At 46.1% G+C, this 25557-nt stretch overlaps 1 protein-coding gene across 1 annotated transcript; it reads left to right on the top strand.

The window, feature by feature from the left end:
• The first annotated feature begins 7187 nt into the window (after positions 1–7187).
• Positions 7188–24796, top strand: adamts9 (ADAM metallopeptidase with thrombospondin type 1 motif, 9). The gene is made up of 28 exons (XM_068742785.1): positions 7188–7284; positions 7522–7916; positions 9350–9512; positions 10803–11140; positions 11582–11665; positions 11751–11875; positions 11984–12024; positions 12112–12217; positions 12481–12627; positions 13080–13221; positions 13560–13664; positions 14178–14323; positions 14668–14849; positions 14945–15081; positions 15798–15915; positions 16063–16158; positions 16634–16800; positions 16891–17020; positions 17668–17794; positions 17907–18117; positions 18630–18794; positions 19137–19298; positions 20250–20369; positions 21593–21700; positions 21778–21945; positions 23438–23686; positions 24337–24498; positions 24608–24796. Exons 1-28 carry the CDS (start codon positions 7188–7190, stop codon positions 24794–24796), a joined length of 4380 nt encoding a protein of 1459 aa, XP_068598886.1.
• The last annotated feature ends 761 nt before the right edge of the window (positions 24797–25557 follow it).

Raw genomic sequence — 25557 nt, 5'->3', positions numbered from 1 at the left:
ATCAACTTGTTTAAAAAAATGGGAATGAAAAAAAAGTGTTGCATATAAAAATTTATATTCATTTATATTTCTGATGAGACGGAGAAGAAATGGAGCATTTCCAGCTGATTGGAAACAGCTGAGCAGACTGGGAGTGTTGATGAGTTGATTGCAGACAGGTGTGTAACGTAGAAAACTGTGAGCCAGTCGACCAAAGAAGACTGATGACATCAACACACACAGCCTGACCGGTGTATGAGGAAGGACGCCATCCTAATTGATGGCGAGTCAATCCTTTCACGCCACAAACATCGATCATGTGGTTTTGCGTCACACGATGTAAACTCAAATCCTCCCGGTTCTCGTGTTTTGTTGTTGGGGAAATTTGATTTGCTGCTTCAAATTTTGCATTTTATAAAAGCGGCCACTCTCTTGCTGTCTAACGTCAGAAACAGAAGCCTGCTCCTCCCACACAGGAAACCATGCAGCTTTCTGTGTAATTTGCTTAAATCACACGCTGTTTTTAACTTTTAGAAATGTTTTTGTGTCAGAGTTGGCATTCCTGTAATATTAAAACATTCTTGAACTGCTGAAAGGATGTGATTAACAATGAGGCGCCACATATGAGCGATGTGGTGGATTCTTCCCACCTTTTGCTTCTTAGGAACCCACTTGGAGTCTCAGTTCTCTGAAGCACCAGGTGGTTTGTTCTGCTCATTTATGAGTCTGTTCTATGCCTAACTTTAGTTCTGTGATTCTATCGGGCTCTAACGAAGGTTTAGTTCTTATTGTAATCGGGGTCCAGCTCTTAAGGGCCACTCACACCTTTTTCAGGATATCTGTGTTTAATTTTACTCACTTGCTCTTCTTGCTAAAATACCAAAACATGAGGTTTTGGTATCCAAACCCTTGTGCTATTTGACCAGAGGTGTGATAAATACTCCACCATGCAGTAACTCAAACTGATGTGTGACGACGTGACCTCCGCTGAGACGCCGATGCTTGAGCTGGATTGAAAGTGAACCTCTGGGACATCCAGGAGGGAGTAAATGTGAAACACAGGACAGGGGTTGAACAACGCTAATCTTGCAGGTGAATTTGTCCTTGGCCCCCCCGTGCAGCCTCCAGTAATAACAAGTATCAAACTAGAGTTAAATAATTTCCTAATGCATTCAGCAGCTGAAATACATGCCCAAGTGGGATATCAAGAATGATCCAAACGCAGGATACTGTAGCGGCGTTCCAACATTTCTGGTGTAAGTACGCCCATCTAGCTGGGGTTATTTTTGTATCAGTAACTTCATATATATCTCCACTTACAGCAAAGCAACCTTTTCTATATAGTACCCAATTTCCTACATAGATGAGCATCTTAACTTTTTATTGGTGGAATAACTGTTTCCTGGGAATTTAATCTGAAGGAATTCAAGCCATGGGATATTTCCTAAAGGAATCCTGACATGGGATATTTCCTGTACCACTAAAGACAGCCATTCTGAAACTGTAATGTACCCGTAAATGGATACGCAATGTGGTTTAATTGATCAAAGGTCCATTAGCAGCAGTATATGTTTAAAAATAAATCCGGATTTAATTGTAATTTTACCACGAATCTTTATCGTGAAATCTGTATTGCAAGATACGAACAAGACGGATCAGTAAAAAAATATATATATACAGAGCTGGGATACTCCTGCAGCCTAGCCTAGTTTGCACAGGGTAAGATGGTATGCCTCCAGTTCTCTGGCCAGTTGAACATGGCTGGGGGCTAAAACCTTTGGCAGGAAAGAGATATTTTCCCATAATGTGACCCCAAAGCGTTCTGCCTCCCACTGAAAGCATGTAGGGCTGATAGAAGGGCCATGGAGTTCACTCAGATCCTTGGCTGGCCACCAAAAGAAAAGCAAACTTCATTCACACTGAAAGACACTCAAAGGCATTCCTGCCATGGGCATGAAAGGTGAACTGTCAAGTCCCGCGGACCCAGCGGACGTCCCGGTGCCGTTCTTCCACTGCGGGATATGAACGTGGCACATTCACCCAGTACCATTTAGTAGGCGCCGCCATTCCTGAGGCTGCTCTAAGAATTGTCCGTTGCCTGGCTCATGTTTGGATGGTCAAACTTGCTCCAAGGCAGAAAGGCTGCAGCACGCCCCCTGGATCCTCTGGCCCCCACCTCAGTGTTGCATGTTCCCTCATTACCCCCGCAAAGCAGGTGATGAGGGTAACAAACAGCCAGTCATATTTGTCCCTACGGTCAATTCGGAGTGACCAATTCAGTGGTGGGAGTAAGCCAAGGAACCTGGAGGGAGCCCATGCCCAGTCCTGAGGTGGGTTTGAATCCACGCCCTATCAATGATTCTGGAACGGAGGAAAGTCTTCAGTCTTTAGAAATGAAGTTTTGCCTCTCTCCATTTAAACCGTCTTTGTGTTATTGTAAGCCTTCCTCATGGTAAAGATTTCCTCCTCACATCCAGCTGGGGTCCTGCGCACTGCTGTGCACCTGTCAGCTATACTGAGCTCTCGGGCTCCTTCTGGTCCCACAGAGTCCATTTAGGCAGTGGCCCTGCCAGCAGGACCAGAGCCAGCCGCTTCTACAAGCCTTGACAGCCACAAAATGGAATCTCTGACCCAGAACGCAGAGCTATATGCAATTGGATAAAAGGCTGGATGTAGAAGGAGAAACAGATTTTACTGTGCTGCTATGTGGGGATTGAGGAAATCACCACCAGAACGGTTCTGTATGAACTTATTTTATTACTTTTGCCACGACTTCTTTGATGTAAAACGTTCATGAGAAAGTTCACGTATTCGCACGTGGAAAAAACGCACGTGCTTCAGATCGGCACACGAGTGCTAATGCGTGAGTAAGCATGTGCTACCCTCGCTTAACATGTCATTGTTTGTTAACGGGTAAAGCAGCTGGGGCGAGAGAGATCTGGCCTGTTGTATTAGATGACATGTTTTAATGTGTCTTCAGTGGAGGAGAAGTGATGATTTTACTCATTCCCATATAGACCCTCATTCCCCTCACACTTACTTTGTCAGTCCAGCTGTTCTGTGTCCACACAGAAAGACTGCTGGTTAAAAGGGCGTCACCAGCCCCCCCCCGATTACTGTGCCACTAACAGCTCCTGACCTTCACCGACTGCGCTCAGCATAGTGTTATGAAAGAATACATGCCGGTCTATTAAGTTTTAGTGGCTCACTTAGCTTTGTCTTTTGTAAACCAAGGAATTCGTGGAAGCACTCAGAGCTTTTTCGGAACATGGTGGACCATTAAGTTCAGCTCACCTCAGTGCGTGGTATACATCATCTCACATTGTTATCCAGGCACTGTACGACTAATTTCTTCCTCCTCCTCCTCTTCCACATCCCTTCATTCCGGGGTCAGTAATTTGGTCCCTGGTATAAAGTCTATTGTTTGCCATTCCACAGAGATTCAGAGAATCTGGGAAGCATTCTGATTTTGGAGAGACCCACTGACAGCTGCTGCACGACTTGGGGCAAGTCCAGACTCTCTATCTTGTGGTCCTTGGAAACTCCAACACCCTAATTGCACATTTTGAGAATTGTTTTCACTCAGCTCTCACACAATGTAAGCTTAACCAGGACCAACATGAAAGTCCATTTATGGACTCCCCTCCCCTCCCTCTTTCGAGCTCACCCACCCTGATAAAGCTGTCATTGCCCACAGCTTGTTTTACCGAGCAAAAGGTGTCACACAAATTGAAATCTGATCTTATATTGTCATCTGTATTTGTCAGCGAATGGTCATACACGTGTGTCTGCAGACCTCAGGGCAATATCTGCCTCTGAACGTTTTTCCAGTCACTCCTGGAAGTACAAGTGATTCCATGCAGAAATATCTAATAAATGTGCACAGAAATCATTATTTGTTTCTCATGAGAACATTTGCTGTAGAACTTTAACATCAAGAGATGAGTACTATGTACAGATACACAGATAAGGGAGCAGCCACGCATCACAATGACTGAAAATTATTGTGTAAAAACAATCTCGTGCATAGACTGTTCAAAATGCAGCCGTAGCGCTCGGGTCCGTTTAAGGTTTCTGCCTGTTAAAAAGCTGATGGAAAGACGAAGTAAAACGAGAGCTTGACAATTAGAGTGTATCTCGTTGGGATCCCCGGCCGGACTCGACTACTTCATTCAAGCTTTCTGTTCCCCTGGCGGCCGACTATCTGATCTGGAGGGGAAGTGAAGTTTACACTGCTGATAGCCGCTCTGAATGATGCTGCTTGCGTACAACACAGGAAGGGTGACTGTGATGACCTCAGTGACCATACGGAGAACACACACATCTGAACACACCCACAGCTGTGGCGACTGCACCATTGAGAGACATGGGGAAAAAGGTCAGTTCAGTCAAAAATAAAAAATGGAGGCCGGCTTCAAAACGTTTTCTTCACCGTGTTGGCACTAAATTCATGGCATCAAAGATTGATCATTGATGAACTTGAAGAGCTCTTCTTAGTTTGAAAGGAAGGGCGCCTTGAGGAACGGCGCGGTTAAAGATTGAATTGTCCATTTAAAGTCTTAGCTGCTGCACACCAAATGTCCGTCCCAGGACATCTGTTGGACAACCGTGCAGTAAAGCCTTTTTATGGAGAGTTCTATGAAAATGGACTAATTGTGAATGAAAGCTTGTATTTTAAAAGGGGGGTACAAGAGTCCATGTTGATGTTATAGTGTATAACAAGAAGAGCATAAGAAAAGCGCTGCTCCTGTGCGATTGTATGGATTTCTCTGTGGGCTATTCTGAAAGCCACAAGTGTTTTTAATTCATTTCAACCACCATTCTTGGCATTTGGGTGACCCCTACGATCATTCCTAATTAGTTCCATCATGCTGTAAAATAAGTCTGCAAAATGCAGGGTGCGCCACGGCTGTTTTTGCTAATGCCGGTGTTTTTTTTAAACAGGGAGTCGTGATTACGGTATGTGAGTTTTGGTGAGAAATTTATTCACGGTCTCTCTGAAAGAAATGTTTACGACTGTTTCTAACGCCACAATCCTGCAAATGTAACGACCATAATGACAGAGGGTCAGAGCTTTCTGGGACTGTTTCAACTTTATACGGACCTGAGAGTATTCATAGTCATCGCTTTGCACCGGATACCGCAGCCATTCCATGCAGGACTTTTGTTTTAGCTTTATGCACCTGCAAATTCACTTTCGGTGGCAGAGTGTGTCGGTCGCACAGAAAAGAAAACCGAGCTGTAAAGTCCCGTGGCAGCTGTTAGCGTTTACCAGCACATACGTTCTTGTGGGGCAGGAAACATCCACAGATGCCTCCAGTGATGTGGCTCTGAATGGAGTTACGACGCGGAGGCCATTCGAGTTCATCCCAGGATAGAGATGCTGGCGATACTTAAGGATTACAGGTATTATTTGTTTGGTGAATGTGTCATAGCTTCAATTTAATCTGAAGGTTGTTTCCTCTCAGAATGTTCTCAATGAATGAATCATGTTGTTTGTTTGTTCTTCTCTCAATGTGTTAAGAACAAGACTACATTCAGGACATAGTGTTTTCTTCCTTGTCAGACTGGGAGCAATCTTATCTTGAAGATGATACTCGCATGTTCTACTCCTATGGTGTAAATATTGTGTGTATTCATTCCAGCTTTCAAACTAACTATCCCAGCATGCACTGCTCAGATGCTGGAAAACCCATTTTCACTGTTAATAAAGGCCAAACCGTCTGTGACAGCGCTCGGGCAAATTTTAGGAAGGAGAAAGAAGAGACATTTGGTTTATTAGTATTTTCTTATTTCTCTCAGATTTAATTTTTTGAAATGTTGGTATTATTTGTCATCCGTAACTTCAGTGTATATTGCCTATTAAACTTTAAAAATATATCTTTTTATTCTGAATTTAGCCATGTGTTTTGTTTTGCAACCAATGTGGAAAAAGTAATTCATTTAAAAGTATGGAAAACTCTACCAAAGTTTAAATGTAATAGCAGAAAATAATTTACCAAACGGTCACTTTTTTCAGGAGCTAATGAGTGTGAGACGCTAAAAGTCTCCGGTAGGCATGAATGTGAGCGTGATTAGTGGTTTGTCCGGGGCGTTTCCTGCCTCCTGCCTCCTGCCTCCTGCCTAATGTCAGCTGGGATAGACTCTAAAGGTCTTCCTTGGAATCGGTCCAAGACTCCAACACATCAGGTAAATCATTCAACACTCACAGTTATGTTCTCCCATGGAGTCTAGTGAGTAATAGTTACAGTTTACAGAAAATGGTTGATGTAACCCTAAATATAGGCGGCAGGCGACACACCAGAAAGCCCTCTTTGACCCTTCGTGCAACAAAAGCACCTAAAACATCTCATAGCACTGCTGTGGGGACGATATATCCACTTATAAAACCACTATCCCAGAACAATGCCTTTCTCCAGCGCCTGCTGAAAGCCCAAGTGGCCGATCTGCATCATGTGACTCTGTGAACTTAATATACGCTCATGCCCACATTGCCTTGCTTGTGGTCCCAGGACAGGCCTTTTCTAGATGGGGGCCCCCACCTCGCTGTCATGATCCCTGATGTGCAAACACCCATTCCTCCTAAACCCCCGAGAGCAACACCAATGGTTCTAAAAGCACTTTAGTTCATTAGTGGTGCAAGTTTACCTCTGAATTTCCCCATACTTAATAAATTCTCTCTCACCAGGGGGTGGGGGTGGGGGGGGGGGGGGGGGGTATGGAGAGAAATGTGTTTATTTTTATGCAATCAAACAAAAAATGGATTTGCAAACAAATTTCTCTCCATGAGGGGAGGGGGGGGCTTTAGTAGTACCGTCCCTGGTCTGGTGTAACAAATCACTGATCAATCACATCACTTGATCCAGAGTGGGCATGCGCGGCCCACTCTGCGCGCATTCAGCAGAAGTCTGGCTGATCCCGCCCCTCGCTGGGGAGGGAAAGCTGGTGCGCACAGCGATGCAGCGGAGCCCCACAGCAGCGGCTGTTCGAGCAGCCCACCCCTGTCTGCAGTATGCACGATCGGAATCCACGAAGCGCGCACGTCCCGACAGCGTCCTTCACCGGCCAGAGACCGTCCACTCAAGAGTCAAGGATAACACGATTGGATGTGGCAGGCGGACCGGAGGCGCAAAGCCCCGTGTGACCGGAGGAACCGAGAATCACCACAGGAACACGGGACTGACGCGCCTCTCTGAACCTGGACAATCATGCATGCGCGCTTCTGGGGTTTGGGATTCCTGCTGTTCCTTGGTGCCTTGGATGAAGCCACATCTGCGAGGACGTCGCGTTTGAGTTCAAGCGCAGGTAAAGTTTTATTGCTCTGACATTCCCGCAAGGATTGATATTTAAAAAAAAGCAGCTCAAACTGAGAATGGATGCGTTTCCAACGCGCCGAGCTTTGCGCTTTCTACCCAGTGTCTCCTCACCCGAACCCGAACCCCAACCCTTCTTTATTTGATTTAGATCAAGTTGCTTTGCAGTACTTTTAAATCATTCTTTGTTGGATGGATAGAATGTAACACCCTTCCTTTCTTTTCCCAGCGTCAGAGGAGCTCGACGCGTACGAGGTCGTGACGCCGGTGCGGGTGAATGAAGCCGGTGACAAGTTCCCAACCAGGCTGCACTTCAAGAGGAAAAGACGCAGTTTAGACCAAAGTACCGGCAATAACACGGATCACTGGGCCGCGCCGAATATCCACTACCGGATTTCTGCTTTCGGACGCGATTACCGGCTGAACCTCACGCTGGATTCGGGATTTATCGCGCCTCTCTACACCGTCACGGTGCTCGGATTGCCCCGGAGAGACAACATAACGGATTTTGCCACAGATGGGGAGGTGGATGAGGAGGACACGGAGTTGAGGCACTGCTTCTATAAGGGAAGCGTGAACGCGCAAGGAGAACATGCGGCGGTCATCAGTTTGTGCTCCGGGCTGGTGAGTTTTGACGCACGGTTCGAGTCTCCGATGACATTTTCCCACTTGGTAGTTTTCTATCGCGAGTTTTTAGTGGGTCGTTATCACTTATGAAATACTTTTACTGTAACTTTTACTCGTTTTACGCCCTGGTTTTGGTGCTGATCGTACAAATGTTCACGTTGTTGTGCGTATCTTTCATAAACGCATCTCCGACGAGAGATAAATGAATAAATGTCTTAAAACAGTCTAATCCGCTGACTCGCAAGAGTCCCAAGTCGATTACTCGGACTCAAACTGAATGGACGCTGCTTTTTAGGGTCTTTCTTTGGTCTCCCGGCTGTATGTGACGTTTTTTTTTACGCACGCTGGTAACCGGCAGCGGGAGTACGGGAGGCACTGACGTCATCACGATTTGGTCCCACTCCCAGGATTGCTGAAGCGTGCGTTTTGGAGTGGATGAAAAGTGCACTGAGTTTATTGGCCTACAGGGAAACCACAATAAGTTGACAGATATGAGTAAGTGGTCAGTCTCTTCCCGAAGGATAAATGAAATAGAAATGTTCTGCTTTTCAGAGAGCTTTAGGGAGTTGAGCTGATATTTATGAGCCATATTTTACTTTTTTCCAAGACCTGCCAGGGCACATTTTTCTATTCTAAAACAGGCTGCTGGGTGCAATTGTATTTTATTTCTGTACGTCCAAAAATACTTTTACTCTTGCAGGGAATCTTGTTGGAGCTTATCTTTAGTCGAGTCAGCTCCTCAGGTCATTAGAAGTGCAGCACGCTGCAGTAATAGGTAACAGTGTTGTAGGAAGCGTCTCCTTGCTCCTTCCTGATACAACGCAGGCCAGGCAGCGCCTAAACTTTACACATGCTGAATATTCATTACTGATTCCTATCATTTTTGCCTTTGCCATCGTGAGTGTGATTTGCATCACACATAATTGCACCCCATGTGGATGCCATGATATTGTTTCTTCCCAGTCAATGAACTACGCCTGAAATGTGCTTGGGTTTGCATGTACTTTATCTGGCCCATCATAGACCTCCAAGTCAGAGTCACTCCAAACATGCAACATGTAACGAGGCTTTCAGCAGTTTTCTCTGATAGGCATCGCAGGTCTCAAAAATGGGACCGTTTAGGGCTTTTTTCTGTTGCTTTTTATGCAAAGTTGCTGACTTTACTGATTTTATGAAAGCCCTCAGGTCTCTCTCAGCATTCCTTCCCCCCCCTAATGAATAGTGAGTACACCACAGCTCTGTGTTACTATAAATATTCTTTGAGCGAAACATGCATTGCATGAGAAGACTATTCATTGATTTTAAACATTTCTATATGTATTGCCCTGGCCCTGTTTTTTCCTTCTAACCATGTTTGCATATATTGTCGCTGGAAAAGGAGTAAACATCTCGAGAACATGGATTGATCATTGGATTTTCTGCTATTCTAGCTTGGCACTTTCAGGTCTCCAGAAGGGGAGTATTATGTGGAACCCCTACACAGTTATCAAGGACAAGACTTTGAAGAGGAACACACAAAACCTCATCTTGTGTACAGGAAGGCTGCACCCAAAAAGCTGACCTCTGGGGAGAACTCGGCTTGTGACACTTCAGGTATGATTGGGATGCAACAATGTAGTTTGCACAGACGAACGTGCATCGATGCAAACTTAAACGTACAAATGCGGACAAGCCAGTCTGTGCAACTGTCACTGAGGCAATGTGCTCCAGTCACACTTAGTGTCTCCTCCCATATGCAACCCCCCCCCCCCCCATTTCTCTCTCTGTATAAGCACTTTGTGACCTTTAAATGAGTTTCCACGGACAGAAACAAGCTCTGCCCTGCCTGCAGCTTGTCTACGTTGCAGCAGGAACTGATTATGCAATAGTAAACGGGCTTATTGCGCTATCGCCGTAATCGTGGCCTGGTACAGGAGAGGCATGGAACGTATCTGGTGGAAACAAACAACATATTGTGTTATTAAAGGATTAGAATCCAGAGAGTAGTTCTGCTGCAGAGCTGGATTCTATACAGCAGAAAAATGAACAGATTTGTCATTTGGCCATTGTTGCGTTGGGCTTCGAAAGGAAGCGTGGCGACAGAATGTAATATGGCGCGAAACCATCAGGGCTCAATTTCATATCAGAGTCTTTACGCCGCAGCTACAGCTGCGACGCAGAAGTGAGGAAGAGCTCCGGCTCCCACACAGGAAAAATCATGTGGAAGTTCGCCCTCCTATCATCCCATCTGAGTTTACCGCCTGAACTTCCTGTTGACTCTTCCACTTCCTCTGCCTCTTTGATAAGAGCGCTGGGTAGACCTACTGCCGTGAGCATCAAAGCCATGGCAACTTGAAACTGCAGAGTAATCAAACATATGAATGAATTTGGAAATATCTTTCTTCAAATTCGCCTCAAAATGACACCGTCTGCTGCTGATTGGCTAAGCTGCTCATGAACGCCTGTTTTTGGACCGTCCTGAAATGAATTTTGTGTTTGATATCACAAAAGCAGCAGCCATTATCAGCTAGTCAGGAATCATCCTTGTACAAAACGCCGTTGTTACCATGGCAATCAGATTTAATGCCATGTTTAAATCGGACATGTCTGCCTTCTTTTGGTGCATTTATGTCAATTTGTACTGCATTGTGGTGATTGCTGTGTGCCGGGTTTACCGAGCTTGAACTCTTTACCCTCATTGCTACTCTCTGCCGAAAAGGGAGGAGAAGGGGGGGGGATGAAAGGGGTTCCAGGCAGGGTTTATTTGTGAAGCCATTCATTGAGCAACGATAAGTCGCAGCTTTTTACACCCTTTGTTCAGTCTTTCCCTGGACAGAGTGTATTTATCACCATCCCTCCGCTTTTATTTATTTACACAAGCTTCATTCCTTCTTCTCTTTCTAGGACACAAACACAGACATAAGAGGCACAAGCTAAAGAGCAGGCAAGCGGTCGGGGTGACCACCATGTCCAGCGCGGTCCCTGCGGTTGGCGCCGGTATACTCAACCACGTGAAGTCGCTGAGCGCCGGCGTGGCTGGCGAAGCTTTGCTCACATCACAGAGCGTCAGTTCTGGTGCTCGACCGTCAAACGACAGCAGCGGCGACTCCGGACCTCACAGGAGATCAAAGCGCTTCCTGTCCTACCCGCGCTTCGTTGAGGTCATGCTGGTGGCGGACAGCAAGATGGTGGAGCATCACGGCGGCAACCTACAGCACTACATACTCACGCTCATGTCCATAGTAAGTTCTGGGATGACCTTTAATCCGTACTTGGCAAAGGCTGCCTTCTTCACGGGGGCTCCGGTTACGCTCAGCTTGATAATGAAATCAAATTCCCAAGTGGTTGCTTGAATACGATACGATGGCGTTAAAGATACCTCATGAAAATAGCAGAACACATCGATCGCATAATTAAAGCTAACCTTATCATCTATGGAGGTAATGTCAACTTGTACCTGTTTGTTTGTTTGTTTGTTGGATGATTGGTTTGGCAGTAAGGTTATGTATAATAAAATAAGAACTCTGGTATGATGGGACTTTGGTGGGAAGAATAGACACGCCTAGTTTATTCAGATTAACTAATAGCGTGATAAACACATAATGACGGCGGAGAGAGCGCAATTCCTGTCTTGGAAATGTTGTCAGTCGGGAATCAGACTTTTTTCTTTCCCTTTTATCCAGGTGTCTTCCATCTACAAGGACCCCAGCATTGGCAACCTGATAAACATTGTGATTCTCAAGTTAGTCATAGTGAACAACGAGCCGGTAAATCTGCTGACTTGACTTTATTTATCCGGGCTTAACGGTGAATTCATTCCTTTTAACTGAACCTTTTTGGCTTGTTTCTCAGGAGGGTCCAGCCATTTCATTCAATGCACAGACCACTTTAAAGAACTTCTGCCTTTGGCAGCAGAACCAGAACATCCTGGACGACAGCCACCACTCCCACCACGACACCGCCATCCTGATCACCAGGTGCGAGACGACAGTGTATATCCACATGCAGGAGGATCTCCTGGGTTTTGGGGACGTGCTCTTCTTTTGCGCATTCATTTTGAACCATTATCTCGTTCTTCACCGCAGACAAGACATCTGCAGGGCGAGGGACAAGTGTGACACATTAGGCAAGTGCATCTAGCTAATAAGTACTGCATTTCATATACCGGTGACGCTGAGGAATCTCTCAGTGACCTGATTCATTCCGTTTTAAGGACTCGCAGAGTTGGGGACGGTGTGCGATCCGTACAGGAGCTGCAGCATCAGCGAGGACAACGGACTCAGCACCGCCTTCACCATCGCCCATGAACTGGGCCACGTGTAAGCACAACGTCTTTCCAGCAGCGGTTGAACTCGACTCTTCTCATCACCAGGACGTTAATGTTTGTGGAATCTATAAAGACCTCGCCAACAGATGGGGACGAATTACACAGCAGCCGTCCATTGGTTTCTGTCTGGAACACGATACGTTTGACCGAAATACTTTGGGACCATGTTGGAGAGATGCAAACTCCCGAGAGCCACTCTTAGAAAATAATGTTTTCTTACGACACCTTTTCCTGTCTGCCTGTTTCCTCTGCTAGGTTCAACATGCCTCACGATGACAGCAACAAGTGTAAAGAGGACGGGGTTAAGATTCAGCAGCATGTGATGGCTCCCACACTGAACTACAACACAAACCCGTGGATGTGGTCCAAATGTAGCAGGAAGTACATCACAGAGTTCCTTGAGTATGTCGTCCTTTTTTTTTCTCCTTTTCAAATAGCCTGAAGAAAATAACGAAGAAAAGCAAAAATAAAATTGTTTTCGTTTTGTGCATTTAGATTGTTTTGCAGCTCATTTGTATTTTTTTTTTAAAGCTTCTGGGCAAACACGATTTGAAGATGGCGAAATTATTCAAATGCGATATAGTGCAGTAGCAGTATCAAAAATGCTCCACGCGTCCAACTATCCGAAGTTTGTCCCCTAATTCCTGACGCCTCTTGTAGGGGACATAATCTAAACAGAAATATATCAAGACACTAGAGAGTGTGTACAGTAGGGGTTCTCTCTCTATATATTGATATATATATATGCACAGAACAAATACCTCTCCCGCTGGACTGAGTGTGTTTTCTGTCTGTTTGTGTCTCTTGTTTTCCCCCTTTTTTCTTTAAGTCATTTGATTTTTATTTCTTAATAGCACAGGATATGGCGAGTGCTTGCTTGACGAGCCAGTTTCTAGGCCGTACAGTCTCTCGCAGCAGCTGCCTGGACGGATATACAATGTCAATAGGCAGTGTGAATTGATATTTGGGCCAGGAACGCAGGTGTGCCCTTATATGGTAAGTGGACGCTGTCATGTTGGGTCTCTGACGCAAACGTCTTGGCGTTGTAATCGTGTGCTGCAGAACTTTAAAGCAGCGTGCCAAGTGATTCTTTATGAGGGGGGGGGGGGGGGGGAGGTGATGATGGGATGATTGACACTTCTGGCACCAGGTTTTAGAATCAGCGATTGGATTTCTGTCTATGAATTACGAAAGTTGTCTTGAGGTTATTTAACGAGACGTTCATGCTATTTACATTGTTTAGGTTTGATTTGAACTTTTGTCTTTTGAATCTGAGTTAACACCGTGCGTGTGCGTGTGCGTGTGTGTGTGTGTGCGTGCGCGTGGCCTCTCAGACCCAGTGTCGGAGGCTGTGGTGCACCAGTCCGGAGGGCGTCCAGCGGGGCTGCAGGACCCAGCACATGCCCTGGGCAGACGGCACTGACTGCTCTCCAGGAAAGGTAAACCTCAGGAGGAAAGGAACTTGTGACAATAAATTAGTTCTCTTTTCTTTTTTTTTATACAAAATGCAACATAAAACTGGTTTCCTAACCTCTGATTTGAAACGTGTGCATGCTCCAGTAATCGAACCGTTTCACGTTCAACTTCATGCCATGCCGAACTAAATACGTGACCTTATATTTATGAAGAGGGTAAGATTATCCTCATGTTATGAGCTGAGATATATCCATTGACTACATGTGTGATGTTTTCTTGTCTACTGTCCAGACACAGGCATGGAATGACCCCCCCCCCCCACCCCCGCTTGCTTCACTCTATAATCTTTCCCAGATTAGCATCAAAGCAGCAGTGAGCAGATAGATGTGTTGCCAGGTCCATGGATCAGATTTCATGTGGTCACATTGTCTGTTCCTCTTCCTTTCTGATTTGCACACCTCATCTTCTCCTTCTGCTCACATTTTTCTCCCCTCATCCATCTTACCTCTGGCTTTCCTGCTTCCCTCTCATTGCAGCATTGCAAACATGGCCTGTGTATCGCCAAAGAGCACGATGCCGCTCCCGTGGATGGGGCATGGGGAGTGTGGAGCCCATTCGGTACCTGTTCGCGGACATGCGGAGGCGGCATCAAGATTGCCGTGCGGGAATGCAACCGGCCCGTGTGAGCAGCCACTCTTTTTAGTCATGCATGTTTAGTGGGCCTTGTCTCCATCTTAGCTGCCAAAGTCAGTGTTCCAGAGATCGAGCCTCCTTAAGGGAATTCTTTCCATAGCTGGTGTTCATCAACACAGGTCGTCTGACGGCAGAGCTTAAAGGGCTGTTCCGTGATGAAACGGCCTTTGGAGATTCATTGTCGTCTTTCATCCTGGTTTCATCCTGGAACATATGTTGCATGGATACTGTCCTGAAACTCAGTTTATTGCCAACTGTCCTGAAACAAGTTCTTCTCTCTTTTTAATGGCTCTGGAACTAAAAAAAAAAAAAAAAACTTAATCTTGCTTCCAGGCCCAGGAATGGAGGAATGTATTGCGTGGGTCGCCGAATGAAGTTTCGTTCCTGTAACTCTGAGCCGTGCTCCAAGCAGAAGAAGGACTTCAGGGAGGAGCAATGCACAGCGTTTGATGGCAGGCACTTCAACATCAACGGTCTACCTCCTAATGTCCGTTGGGTGCCCAAGTACAGCGGAAGTGAGAATCCTTTTCTCATGACGTCCAACATGCACGTTTTCCTCGGGCATCATAATTAGTATTAACTTTTGATGTCTGCCCCCCCCCCCCCCCAGTACTGATGAAGGACAGATGCAAGCTGTTCTGCAGGGTGGCGGGCAGCACTGCCTACTATCAACTCAGGGACAGGGTCATTGATGGCACGCCATGCGGACCCGATACCAACGACATCTGCGTCCAGGGCCTGTGCAGGGTGGGGCGCCAAACTCTTTTGTACCATGAAACAGAGAGCCCTTCATTGTTTGGGTGGATTTAATATTCTCTTCAATCTCTTTCTTCTCATCTGCACGGAAAATATTGATTGCTTCAATCATCGGAAACCCAACTCTGTTTATGGCCTCAAACAGATTGCGTTCTAGCTTGGAAGCTTGATTACTAACACGTCATGCACACCAATCCGTTCTTGAGAGAAGCTGTGGGATCCTGTGTGTGCGCTAAAAGCCACACACTGTATGTCTGTTATGCTGTAATATAAAATCTAGACTCTTTACAGAATATCAGAAATGCCTTTTTTTAATCCAACGGCAGGCACAGTGGATTTTCCAAAGGCTTTTTTGAAGCCAATGTTTTTTAGATGGTTGTCAGTGATGTCTTCAGCTCAGTAAGTTCATATGAAACTATTTTATGGGTCACTGAGGTTATTTCTTTCTTATGTATAAATACTAAAGTGGTGGCCAAGTAGAAGATGAGCTAATGTCTTAGTGTTGTAACTTTTCAACGAGCAAATGCAAATATTCTTGCGGCAGAAAGCCTTTCTATTTTGTTTTAGAAACTCCGCATCAATTCCTTTTTTTTTTTAGTCTCTTGCGCAGACTCCTCTTCCACTTCTATTCTTCGTGCCTCTTTGCCTCATTGCCTCTTCTCAACCTGTATTTCATTTGTCTTCCTCTCTACTTCTTCACTGAGCAGCAAGCGGGCTGCGACCACGTGTTGAACTCTAAAGCCAGGAGGGACAAGTGTGGCGTGTGCGGAGGGGACAACTCCTCCTGCAAAACTGTAGCGGGCACCTTCAACATCGTCCACTATGGTGAGTCGCAGCCTCGCGTCGTGCACTCGGGACACGATCATTCGCTTTCACACTGGGGTTACACTGCGCCGGTACATGTTTACAGATGCTAAGGCAGGGAACTCCCAATAATACGAATCGAAAAACCAATGCTGATGTCATTTGCAGGCTATAATGAAGTAGTGCGAATACCCAGCGGGTCTACAAACATAGATGTGCGTCAACACAGCTACTCAGGGAAACCAGAGGACGACAACTACCTCGGTAAGACATCCCATATTTTGTTTCAAAGAAACTGCTGACCTGCATGTCTGCAAACTTAAGCCGTTAGCATATAGTTGTGCATTCTAACGTGTTAATGAGCCAGAACTAGAATAAATCTCTCTCCATGGTCGTATAAGTGAAATGGCGAGTGAAAACAAAGGCAGGAAATTAGCTCCGTAATCACAGTAGGGTGAGAAAGTGCTTGTTGAAAAGGACAGGGCACCTCTCTGGGAAAAGAGGAATACTTATTCCCAATAGTTCTACCTTTACCACATGCCAAACCAGTTGTATTTGGCAGGGATCATTCAAAGAGTTGACCCTTAACCTAAATGAGCACAAAATTCACCTAAATCTGAAATTCTTACATCCGAACTAAAGACGGTTTGATCAAACATTGATTCATACTCATTCTGGATTTCTGCATCAGTGGCATCGACCACAGTGGGGTGATTTTTTTTTTCCTGCTTCCCTTCAGCCGTATCAAATAGCCGTGGAGAGTTCCTGCTTAATGGAGAGTTTGTGGTCAGCATGTTCAAAAGGGAAATCAAAGTAGGAAATGCCGTCATCGAGTACAGCGGCTCCGATCATGTCGTCGAGAGGATCAACTGTACTGACCGCATTGAAGAGGAGATCATTGTCCAGGTAAACATAACCCCCTCCTTTGGGAAATGTGGACAATCCACTGTGTTACAGTCCATAATAATACATATCACATTGCTGCATTTCTCCCAGGTGCTGTCTGTGGGAAACCTTTACAACCCAGATGTCAGATATTCCTTTAACATTCCCATAGAGGACGAACCTCAGCAGTTCTTCTGGGATGCCTATGGGCCCTGGCAGGAGTGCAACCGCCTGTGCCAAGGTGAGTGGGATGTCCACGGGGCTGGCACAGCGAGCTGACGGGAGTGATTAATGGTGAATGTTGCAGCGGCGAGCGAGGGAAGAGTAAAGGAGACAAAGGAACCACTGTTATAGGAAGCATAGTAACTTGACAGGTTCTTGTTAGACCCCTAGGTTTGGAACAAGAGATTAAAGATAGCCTTCATATTAAGTTGAGGCCGATTACTGACCTTGGCGTGATTTATCACGGTCTGGCCATGCAGAGGCGGATTGCAGGTAAACTCAAAAACCAGGTATTTGCTATGACTCAAACAAGTTTCTGAGAATTCCATCTGCGGCATTTGACACAGTGCTGCTTGAATAAGCTACAGTAAGACTCCAAAAGAAGGATCAAGAACATGCTCCGGCACCTGCCGATGCTTTACCGGCAGCTCGCGGGCTCACACCGCTGCCGTGCCGCTGATGCACGTAATGCACCGAGCAAGCTGCTCTTGGGAGGTCTCGCTGAGGTCAGGCAGTCAAAGCCGTTTTATTGAGGATGATATACAATAGGTGCAAATATGCTCCTTATAGGAAAGGAAAGAAAGTACTGATGGGTACAGTGTGTTGCTTTCATTCGCCATGCTTTGAAGTTATTTAACCTTTGAATTTATCTTGGTCTTTCCACAGGCGAGCGCAAGCGGAAGATTCTCTGCAACAGAGAGTCCGACAGGGTGGTGGTGTCCGACCAGAGGTGTCACGGCACACCTCGGCCTGCAGTCGTCACTGAGCCCTGCAACGCCGAATGTGAACTCAGGTTTGGGTCAAACACTTTAACCGACCGACATGAAACAACCCAAAAAACACATTTTTCGCTTTGTCATTTGGAGGAACTGACATGGATTTAATGCCCTATCGCCTCGATTCAGGTGGCACGTTGCTCGCAAGAGTGAGTGCACGGCCCAGTGTGGCCTCGGGTATCGTACGCTGGAGATAGACTGTGCCAAAATCAGTCGTCGAGATAGCAAGACCCAGAAGGTTGACAGTCGCTACTGTAGCGGTCAGCACAAACCTGACGATAAGGAAGGTTGTCACGGAGACTGCAACCAAGGCGGCTGGGAGTATTCGTCTTGGTCAGAGGTGAGATGGCTGCGAAGACTCATTTATACTCATTTATGTTTGGGAGGGGCGCATCTGCTCAAACAATAAATTCTGCTGACGGGGAGAAGTTTAGGGGACGTTTGATAACTGTGACGGTCCCAGTCAGGCAAAGCTGTTCTGCAGCAAAAGTTTTATTTAAAATGTATAACCAGTTCAAACGTTCTCTCCTCAAAAAAGTTTCAGCACATTTTAAAGCTCTGTAATTCCCCATTTTCTTCAATGTGTCTTGATTAAATTGCCCCCTACCGATTTCCAGTGGTACTGCGGCATTTTATCCGTAAAAACATGCACAAGTACGGATGGAACACGGAAAGAAAGATCTGGATATCGCTTTCCGTATCTAATCTCTTTGTCGCGTTGATCAACACGAGGAGTGAGGTTTGTGCGTGGCCGTCCAGAAGTTCATCGCAGATTGCTTGTTTGTGTTTACGCTGGCTGATATTTGGTTGTTTGTGTTTACGCTGGCTGATATTCGGTCGTTTGCGCTGCAGTGTTCCAAGAGCTGCGGAGGGGGCGCCCGCCGTCGAGGGGCGGTGTGTCGAAAGGCATCTGAGGCTGGCGGCGATGAGAGCAAGTGCAGTCAAAGGGACAAGCTGGCGAGCCAGCCCTGCAATGAATTCCTCTGTCCACAATGGGAGACTGGAGACTGGTCTGAGGTCAGTTCAGCTCTAATTGTGATCTGCCAGTCATTAGATGTTAAAATGTTTCTTCTTTCATTCCCACATATACATAAAACCCATCGAGGTGAACGATGCTACCGTGAATGGATGTAAAAAACTGCAGTACACATCTCAGTATGTGTGAATCCTCTATCCTAGTACATCAATCTACACTCTGGCTTTCTCTTCTAACAACTTTAAATCTGAATACATCACTTTCTGCAACAACCTCTCTTTCATAATGGGATTCCAGCGAGCTCAATGGCTGCGACCCAGGAGTGCTCGTGCAATATTCTGTCTACGCACGTAATTAGAAAAACTGCAATACTTTCCTCACAGTGCCTCGTGACATGCGGGAAAGGCTATAAGCACCGTCAGACTTGGTGTCAGTTTGGCGAGGACCGTCTCGATGATCGCTTTTGCGGTTCTTCTAAACCGGAGTCGGTGCGGACGTGCCAGCAGCAGGAGTGTGCGTCTTGGCAGGTTGGACCCTGGGGACAGGTGAGTGGACCAAGTACTGCTGTTCTATACCTGTAATATACCAAACACAGGCACAAAGAAATAAAAGAAAGAATTAAAGAATAGACAAAACATTACATTATTATCCTTTTTAACACGTCATCATATACTTTATTAAGATTTGCAGACTGCATTATATAAAATAATTGCCATAGTATCGAACATCTGATGGAAGTCTTCATAACGGAAGATGTGAGGCGTTTAAGAATCTTTTCCAGATGGCCTGATTCATAGACTTCATATAAAAGTCGACCCGGTTGATGGAACAGAGTGCAGCGAGCCGACGCTCACATTAGCAATGCATGTTCTCAATGAATGTGCCCAGATGTAAACCGAGGGGATGAAACAGTTATGCTAAGCTCATCTTTTAGCACACGCCCCCTTTCCTCTGGCCTGCTTAGACACAGAGCACATCTTGTCATGATCAATTTAAAACAGCTATTGATGATCTGGCTTGGCGTGCTCTTCTGAAAGGGGCCGTCTGTGTGTGCAGGCTGAATCTCGTTTGTGTGTTTGAACAGAGAAGTGGAAAAAATGTGTGAGATATTTTTGTGCCCCCCCCCCCCCCCATCAGAGGATGTGCGCATGTTAAGGTATATTTGAAATCGTTTAATGAAGCATTGCCAAGCGGTATTTGAAGCTGCCGCCACAAAATGTTGACCCTGTTTCATTGGAGGCAGTGAGGCAGAAGAGGTGGGGGGGGGGGTAGTGGCCTCTCTCTTGGCCAGAGCGGATGGGAGATGACCACAAAGACGCCTTGTGTATTTCACATTTTCATCTGTTTGAAATTGGGACGTTAAACATGTTTGCCAGAGGATTAGAGAAGACTTTAAAGGAAGTATTTTCATGACGCAGATAAACTTGTGGCTTTTTGCTTGCTATGCGTATTCCTCATTTTCCCTTCGCTCCTCTTTCTTCCCTCTTTGAACCCAGTGCACCACATCGTGTGGGCCAGGATACCAGATGCGTGCGGTGAAGTGTGTGGTTGGTTCTTACGGAGCTGTCATGGATGATACAGAATGTAATGCTGCAACCCGACCCACTGACAGCCAGGTAAGGAGGGCATTCAAAAGTCACATCGTGGCCTCAGCAAAGCAGAGGGAAGCTACTCAGGCTTCACCGCCCTGTGAAAGAGACCCTGGAAATAAACCGTGATATTGCTTCAAATGACTCCTTTACATGAATGAGGCTCGTGAAAACAATTATACAGTTTCAGGTATCTCTACCTTCCTCTACTCACTGGTCATGCAGACTGGGAACGCGTCTCCCCAAAGGTTTACATGTAACTAGAGCAGGTTGTGTGCGTGACACACACACACACACACACACACACACACACACAGAGACACAGAAACTCCAAAGAAGCTCTTTTTTGATTTATTATGACAGCGTGGCGCGTAAACCCGTTTGAGAGGGCTGAGCATGATTCCCCCCCCTCCCCGTTCAGTCGCAGTGGCTCTTAATTCCGGTGCTTAGGCCGGCAGCGCCAGTGACCCTGAAGTAGTAGCCCAACCTCGTTGTGATTCTAACCACCCAGCCATGAAGTGGGCCACCAGGTCGAGAGTCCCGCCATTACCAGCCACCAAGAAGGGCTTAGAGCGAGAGGGACAGACAGATCGATGGAGGCCTTTGTGAAAGGGAAAAGGCGGTGGAGGCAAGGAAGAGATGCCTGCATGGCGTGACGGTCCTAGAGACTGAAAAAAAGGCTGAGCAGTTCTGGACATTGATTGGTCCCATATATATCTAAGCAAAATGTCTGTAAATCACCTTAAAACATGTCCTGATTTAGTTTATACTGGTCAAATACGAGACTTTGCGTAGAGCTACCTGGGGCTTCCTTTAGGAGCGCGGAAGGTGGAACCTGATGAAGGCCGTCATTCCGATAGATGGGGGTTAGAGGGCATGAGTTGGAAAAATGGAAAGGGCGGAAGGTGAGGGACAAGGGGGCGGATTAGGGGTGGGGTTTACAACCACGCCAGCCTTGGTATTGGCGCCCTGAATACCACTCCACTATGACCTGTTATGACAAGGATCAGGCCTTAATGCTGAGTGGCTTACTGCCACAATCCATAGTTTGAACTGACAGGGGGGGGGGCTGTTAATGTTGTTTTGGTATGGTAGGGGGAGACGGTTGATGGGAAACTCAACTGGTCTCAAATAGAGCGGGTCTATTTCTGATATTAGTGGTGTTTTACAGTCAGGACCAGATGTTGTTGCGGTGTCTCTGATTTGGTCATCTCTGCAGGAATAGGTGTAATTGTCTTCCCCTTCCACAGGACTGTGAACTGGCCCAGTGTCCCAGCAGTCACCCTGCTCCACCAGGTACCAAAATCCCCTCCCAGCCTGGCCAAAAAACCCAGTGGCGGTTTGGTTCCTGGACCCAGGTTAGTTCTCACACATCTTCAATCCATGTGTCTCTTTGCTGGTTTCCAGATTTTAACCTCTCCATTCTGTACAATAGTGTAGCGCCAGCTGTGGCAAAGGAACTCGGATGCGCTATGTCAGTTGCCGCGACAACCAGGGTGGCGTGGCAGAGGAGTCCGCATGTGCCCACATAACAAAACCCCCTGCCAGGGAAGTGTGCTCTGTAGCGGCCTGCGGACAGTGGAAAGTGCTGGAATGGACAGGGGTATGAAAAACACCATCATCATCATCATCATCATCATCATCATTCTTTTTTGTTTTGTTTAATCCAACTAAGTTGTCAGAATTCTGTCGAAGCTAAAAGAGGAGAGGGCTGTTTCAAATAAGTGGAAATTCTAAGAAAAGTTTTCTTTATTTTCCACAAGAGCTGCATCTCATTACAGTCAGACAACACCAATCTCAACTGGGTCATCAATATTGTCATCCAGATGTTTGTCCTCCTGCAAGGTTTATTTATTTCAGTTTACTCTGCGTGGGTTTTCTTCTTCTTTTAAACAACACTGACGATTAGTGTCTGCACATGCTGTGTAGATGTGTGTGTGTGTGTGTGTGTGTGTGTAAACGGAGAGGTGGAGACGGGGCGGCAGCTGGAAGGCCGGTGTGTATCGAGGCCTGGAGGAGGGCTGGAATGAGACGAGGGAAGGACTATGTGAGATACAAGAGGCTGCAGTGAGGGGCGCCGGTCTTTTTGACAGATGTTTCTCATCAGAGTAATGGTGAAACAGTACAGCCAGACAGCAGGCCTGGTCACCATACACACACACACACACACACACACACAAACCAAAGATACTCATTGACCCCTCAGTCCATCTCAAGGTCAAAAAAGATTTCATAGCTCTGCCCCAGCTCATGATTTACGACCTCAAAGTAAAATAACCTTCTTTCAGTAGCAGAACAAACCAACATAAACGTTTTATAAGGCCTGGAAAACTGTATGGGATGCACGGGGTCCCTCGTGTGCGAATTCTGACAGTATCCAAAATCGTGTGACGTGCATAACCTTGTTATAGAGCAGTGTAAACATCTGGGCAGCATAATCCCAAGCAAGGTTTCAGAGCAGTCAGCTGTTGCATAAGCAAAATAGATTACTTTATGTAAGACAGGATGTGCGGGAGCTCAGTGAGACTCCTTTAGAGCTCCGCAGAAGAGCTGCCTTGTGTTAGTGTTCATTGAAAGGTGTTTACGTTGCTCCTTACAGAACAGACCGAGGGTGATGGTGATGAAACCGTATTCCAGGTATCATGTGCTCTTGGGTAGAAGTCACCAGCTTTCTTCTTCTGGGGCATTTCTGTGTCATTTTAAGGCCCGGCTGAGGAGTGGAGGGTTTCCACTTCCGTGGCCTTAATGATCCAGCTGCTGACTGGCTCTTGGTTTCCCCTCAAGGATCCTTGTGGTGGGCTTCTGTTGAAGTGTAAATGAAGTCGACACTTCCATAACCGCGAGTAGTTGCTGCTTCATATTGGAAGGGTTTAGTAAGAATCTTGGCGTCCTTGCAGTTGGATTCTGCGTTTGGTGCATCCAAGGTTTTTCTATGTTTCAGACAAATCCAAATCCAGCTCTGAGCAGCTGAGCATCCCCCTGCTCGCCCCGTCCGTGGTTAATATGTCCAACGTCTGCAAATGCACTGGACTGAGGCAGTTTAAGATGCATAAGAGCGTAAGCGTTTTTAACGGCCACGTACTTTGTGTTTCCAGTGCTCAGTCACATGCGGGCAGGGGACGACGACGCGCCAGGTGCAATGTGTCAACTTCAGTGACCAAGAGGTTAACGCCAGTGAGTGCGACCCAGATGACCGCCCCACCACAGAGCAGGACTGTGCAATGTCTCAATGCCCGTCCCGCCCCAGAGAGTCCCGGCCCGTCCCGTCCTCGCCCAACGTCGGCACCAGGAACAACTTGCCCCACAGCCAATCTCACCAATGGCGGACTGGACCCTGGGGCGCGGTGAGGCATCCGACACACAGCAGTATGACATCACAATGGTCAACAAAAAAAGGACCAAGTGTCTGTCAGTTGAAATATCGATGGAGCCTTCTGAGTTCAGAAGGCTCCATCCATACCTGGTTTTTAAAGTGGAGCATTCAGGTACCTGCGGGAATAAACTGCAGTCCAGCAATTTCTTTTTCTGATTGTAAAGATAGTTATTTTATTCTATTGTGCCGTAACCACAAAGTATAGCGAAGAGCCAAGAACTGCAGTCTGCTCCACCCTTGTATTCTCTTTATCTCTATTGTTCTGTTGTTCTGGTTTGTGATCATCAACTTTCCAAAAATAATTTTGACCTTTACATAATTCCGGGAAGTGATTAAAGCTATTACTGATGACTTCCTTCCTCGCTCCTCCAGAGGAAGTGAGGCTGTATTTTAATGCAACAGAGACATGGCCCATCTTGTTCGCCGTCATCGTCAGCTTTTAAGCATTATCTTTCAATCCATTACGTCCATTTCATTTACACGTGGCCACAAAAAATCGCTGCAGCTTTCAAGTCTATAGGAAATTTAAATGAGTTGCAGCTTCAACATCTGGGACTCACGTACATCTGCACACTGAGCATCTATTTGACAGCTTGCACTCTTCACTCTCTGCAACAACAGTGCTCCAGCACATGTGCAGGAGGCTTCCAGCGGCGAGTAGTGGTGTGCCAGGATGAGAACGGGTATCCCGCCAACAGCTGCGAGGATCGCAGCCGGCCCAATGAGCAGCGATCCTGTGAGTCGGGGCCGTGTCCTCAGTGGATCTATGGCAACTGGGGAGAGGTGAGGCAAACAATACTTTACCGCTGCCTATTTTCACATGAGTTATTTTTCTCCGCCTTCACGAATCCCCATTTTTAAACACAACTTCTCCTCTTGCTGTCCTCCTCAGTGCACCAAGCCATGTGGAGGTGGGATAAAGACGAGGCTGGTAGTGTGTCAGCGTCCAAACGGCGAGCGTTTCAATGATCTGAGCTGCGAGATCCACGACAAGCCGCCAGATCGTGAGCAGTGCAATACTCAGCCATGCCCGTCTAGTCCCCACTGGAGCACAGACCCATGGAGCTCGGTACGCTCATAAAAAATACTCTATGCCTTGTTATTCAACCTCACCTTTTTTCAAATGTCTGGAGTCTTATTCTTTCACAAACAGTCTTAAAGGGGCAGGGTGACTTTTCTGCTTTTTTTGGTAAACCTTATCCCCTCCAAAATCCCCCCCCTCTACGATTGGTCAACGTTTCCTCAAGTTGATCGCTGGGCGCTTAAATGGCGAACGGTGCTTTGGGTTGCAATTTGCAATCACAAAATATTTCAGCTGCAGCTGTGACTAAGGGAAACTTTTCAATCACCTTGCTTTACCATCAAGATTTTGTCGAGCCTTGTTCTAGTATTTTGAAAAATTCAGGATCACTTTTGTATCACAATCAAAGATAGTTTTGTAAAATATTGTTTTTATATATATATATATAATTTATTGACATGTTTTTTGCATTTTATCTTTTGTATATAGCATTAACTTAAAAAAAAAAAAAAAACAGATTTATTTTCTGTCTTAGCGGTTTGTCTTTGAACATTTAGCCAATCGTTGTTCATATGCAAATACTGATGAATGTTTTTGTATATCAGGAATATACGGACGGATGCCTTGTTTTATTATCCAAAGAATGAATTGCCCATAATCTCCGAATGTGTGGTGCGACACAATGTACTTGATGTTCTCTTCTGAACATTGAACGCACCAGCATACAGTATAGTGCTGTGTACACATCGTTGTCCTATATGCGTCTATGAAATGTCTGTTGTATCAAGAATTCCGTTTATCTCAAGGCACATGTGTTTTTG

Source organism: Brachionichthys hirsutus, chromosome 8, assembly GCF_040956055.1.
Source record: "Brachionichthys hirsutus isolate HB-005 chromosome 8, CSIRO-AGI_Bhir_v1, whole genome shotgun sequence".
Classification (NCBI taxonomy): Eukaryota; Metazoa; Chordata; class Actinopteri; order Lophiiformes; family Brachionichthyidae; genus Brachionichthys; species Brachionichthys hirsutus.
The sequence above is the reverse complement of the archived record's forward strand: the minus strand, read 5'-3'. Positions and strand labels throughout refer to the sequence as shown.

Excerpts from the sequence above, each read along its gene's own strand:
- adamts9 (XM_068742785.1), top strand. The coding sequence starts at position 7,188 with ATGCATGCGCGCTTCTGGGGTTTGGGATTCCTGCTGTTCCTTGGTGCC. Across the intron at positions 17,021-17,667 it reads GTGCAACCGCCTGTGCCAAG|GCGAGCGCAAGCGGAAGATT; the intron begins GTGAGTGGGATG and ends GTCTTTCCACAG. Across the intron at positions 19,299-20,249 it reads AGGTTGGACCCTGGGGACAG|TGCACCACATCGTGTGGGCC; the intron begins GTGAGTGGACCA and ends CTTTGAACCCAG.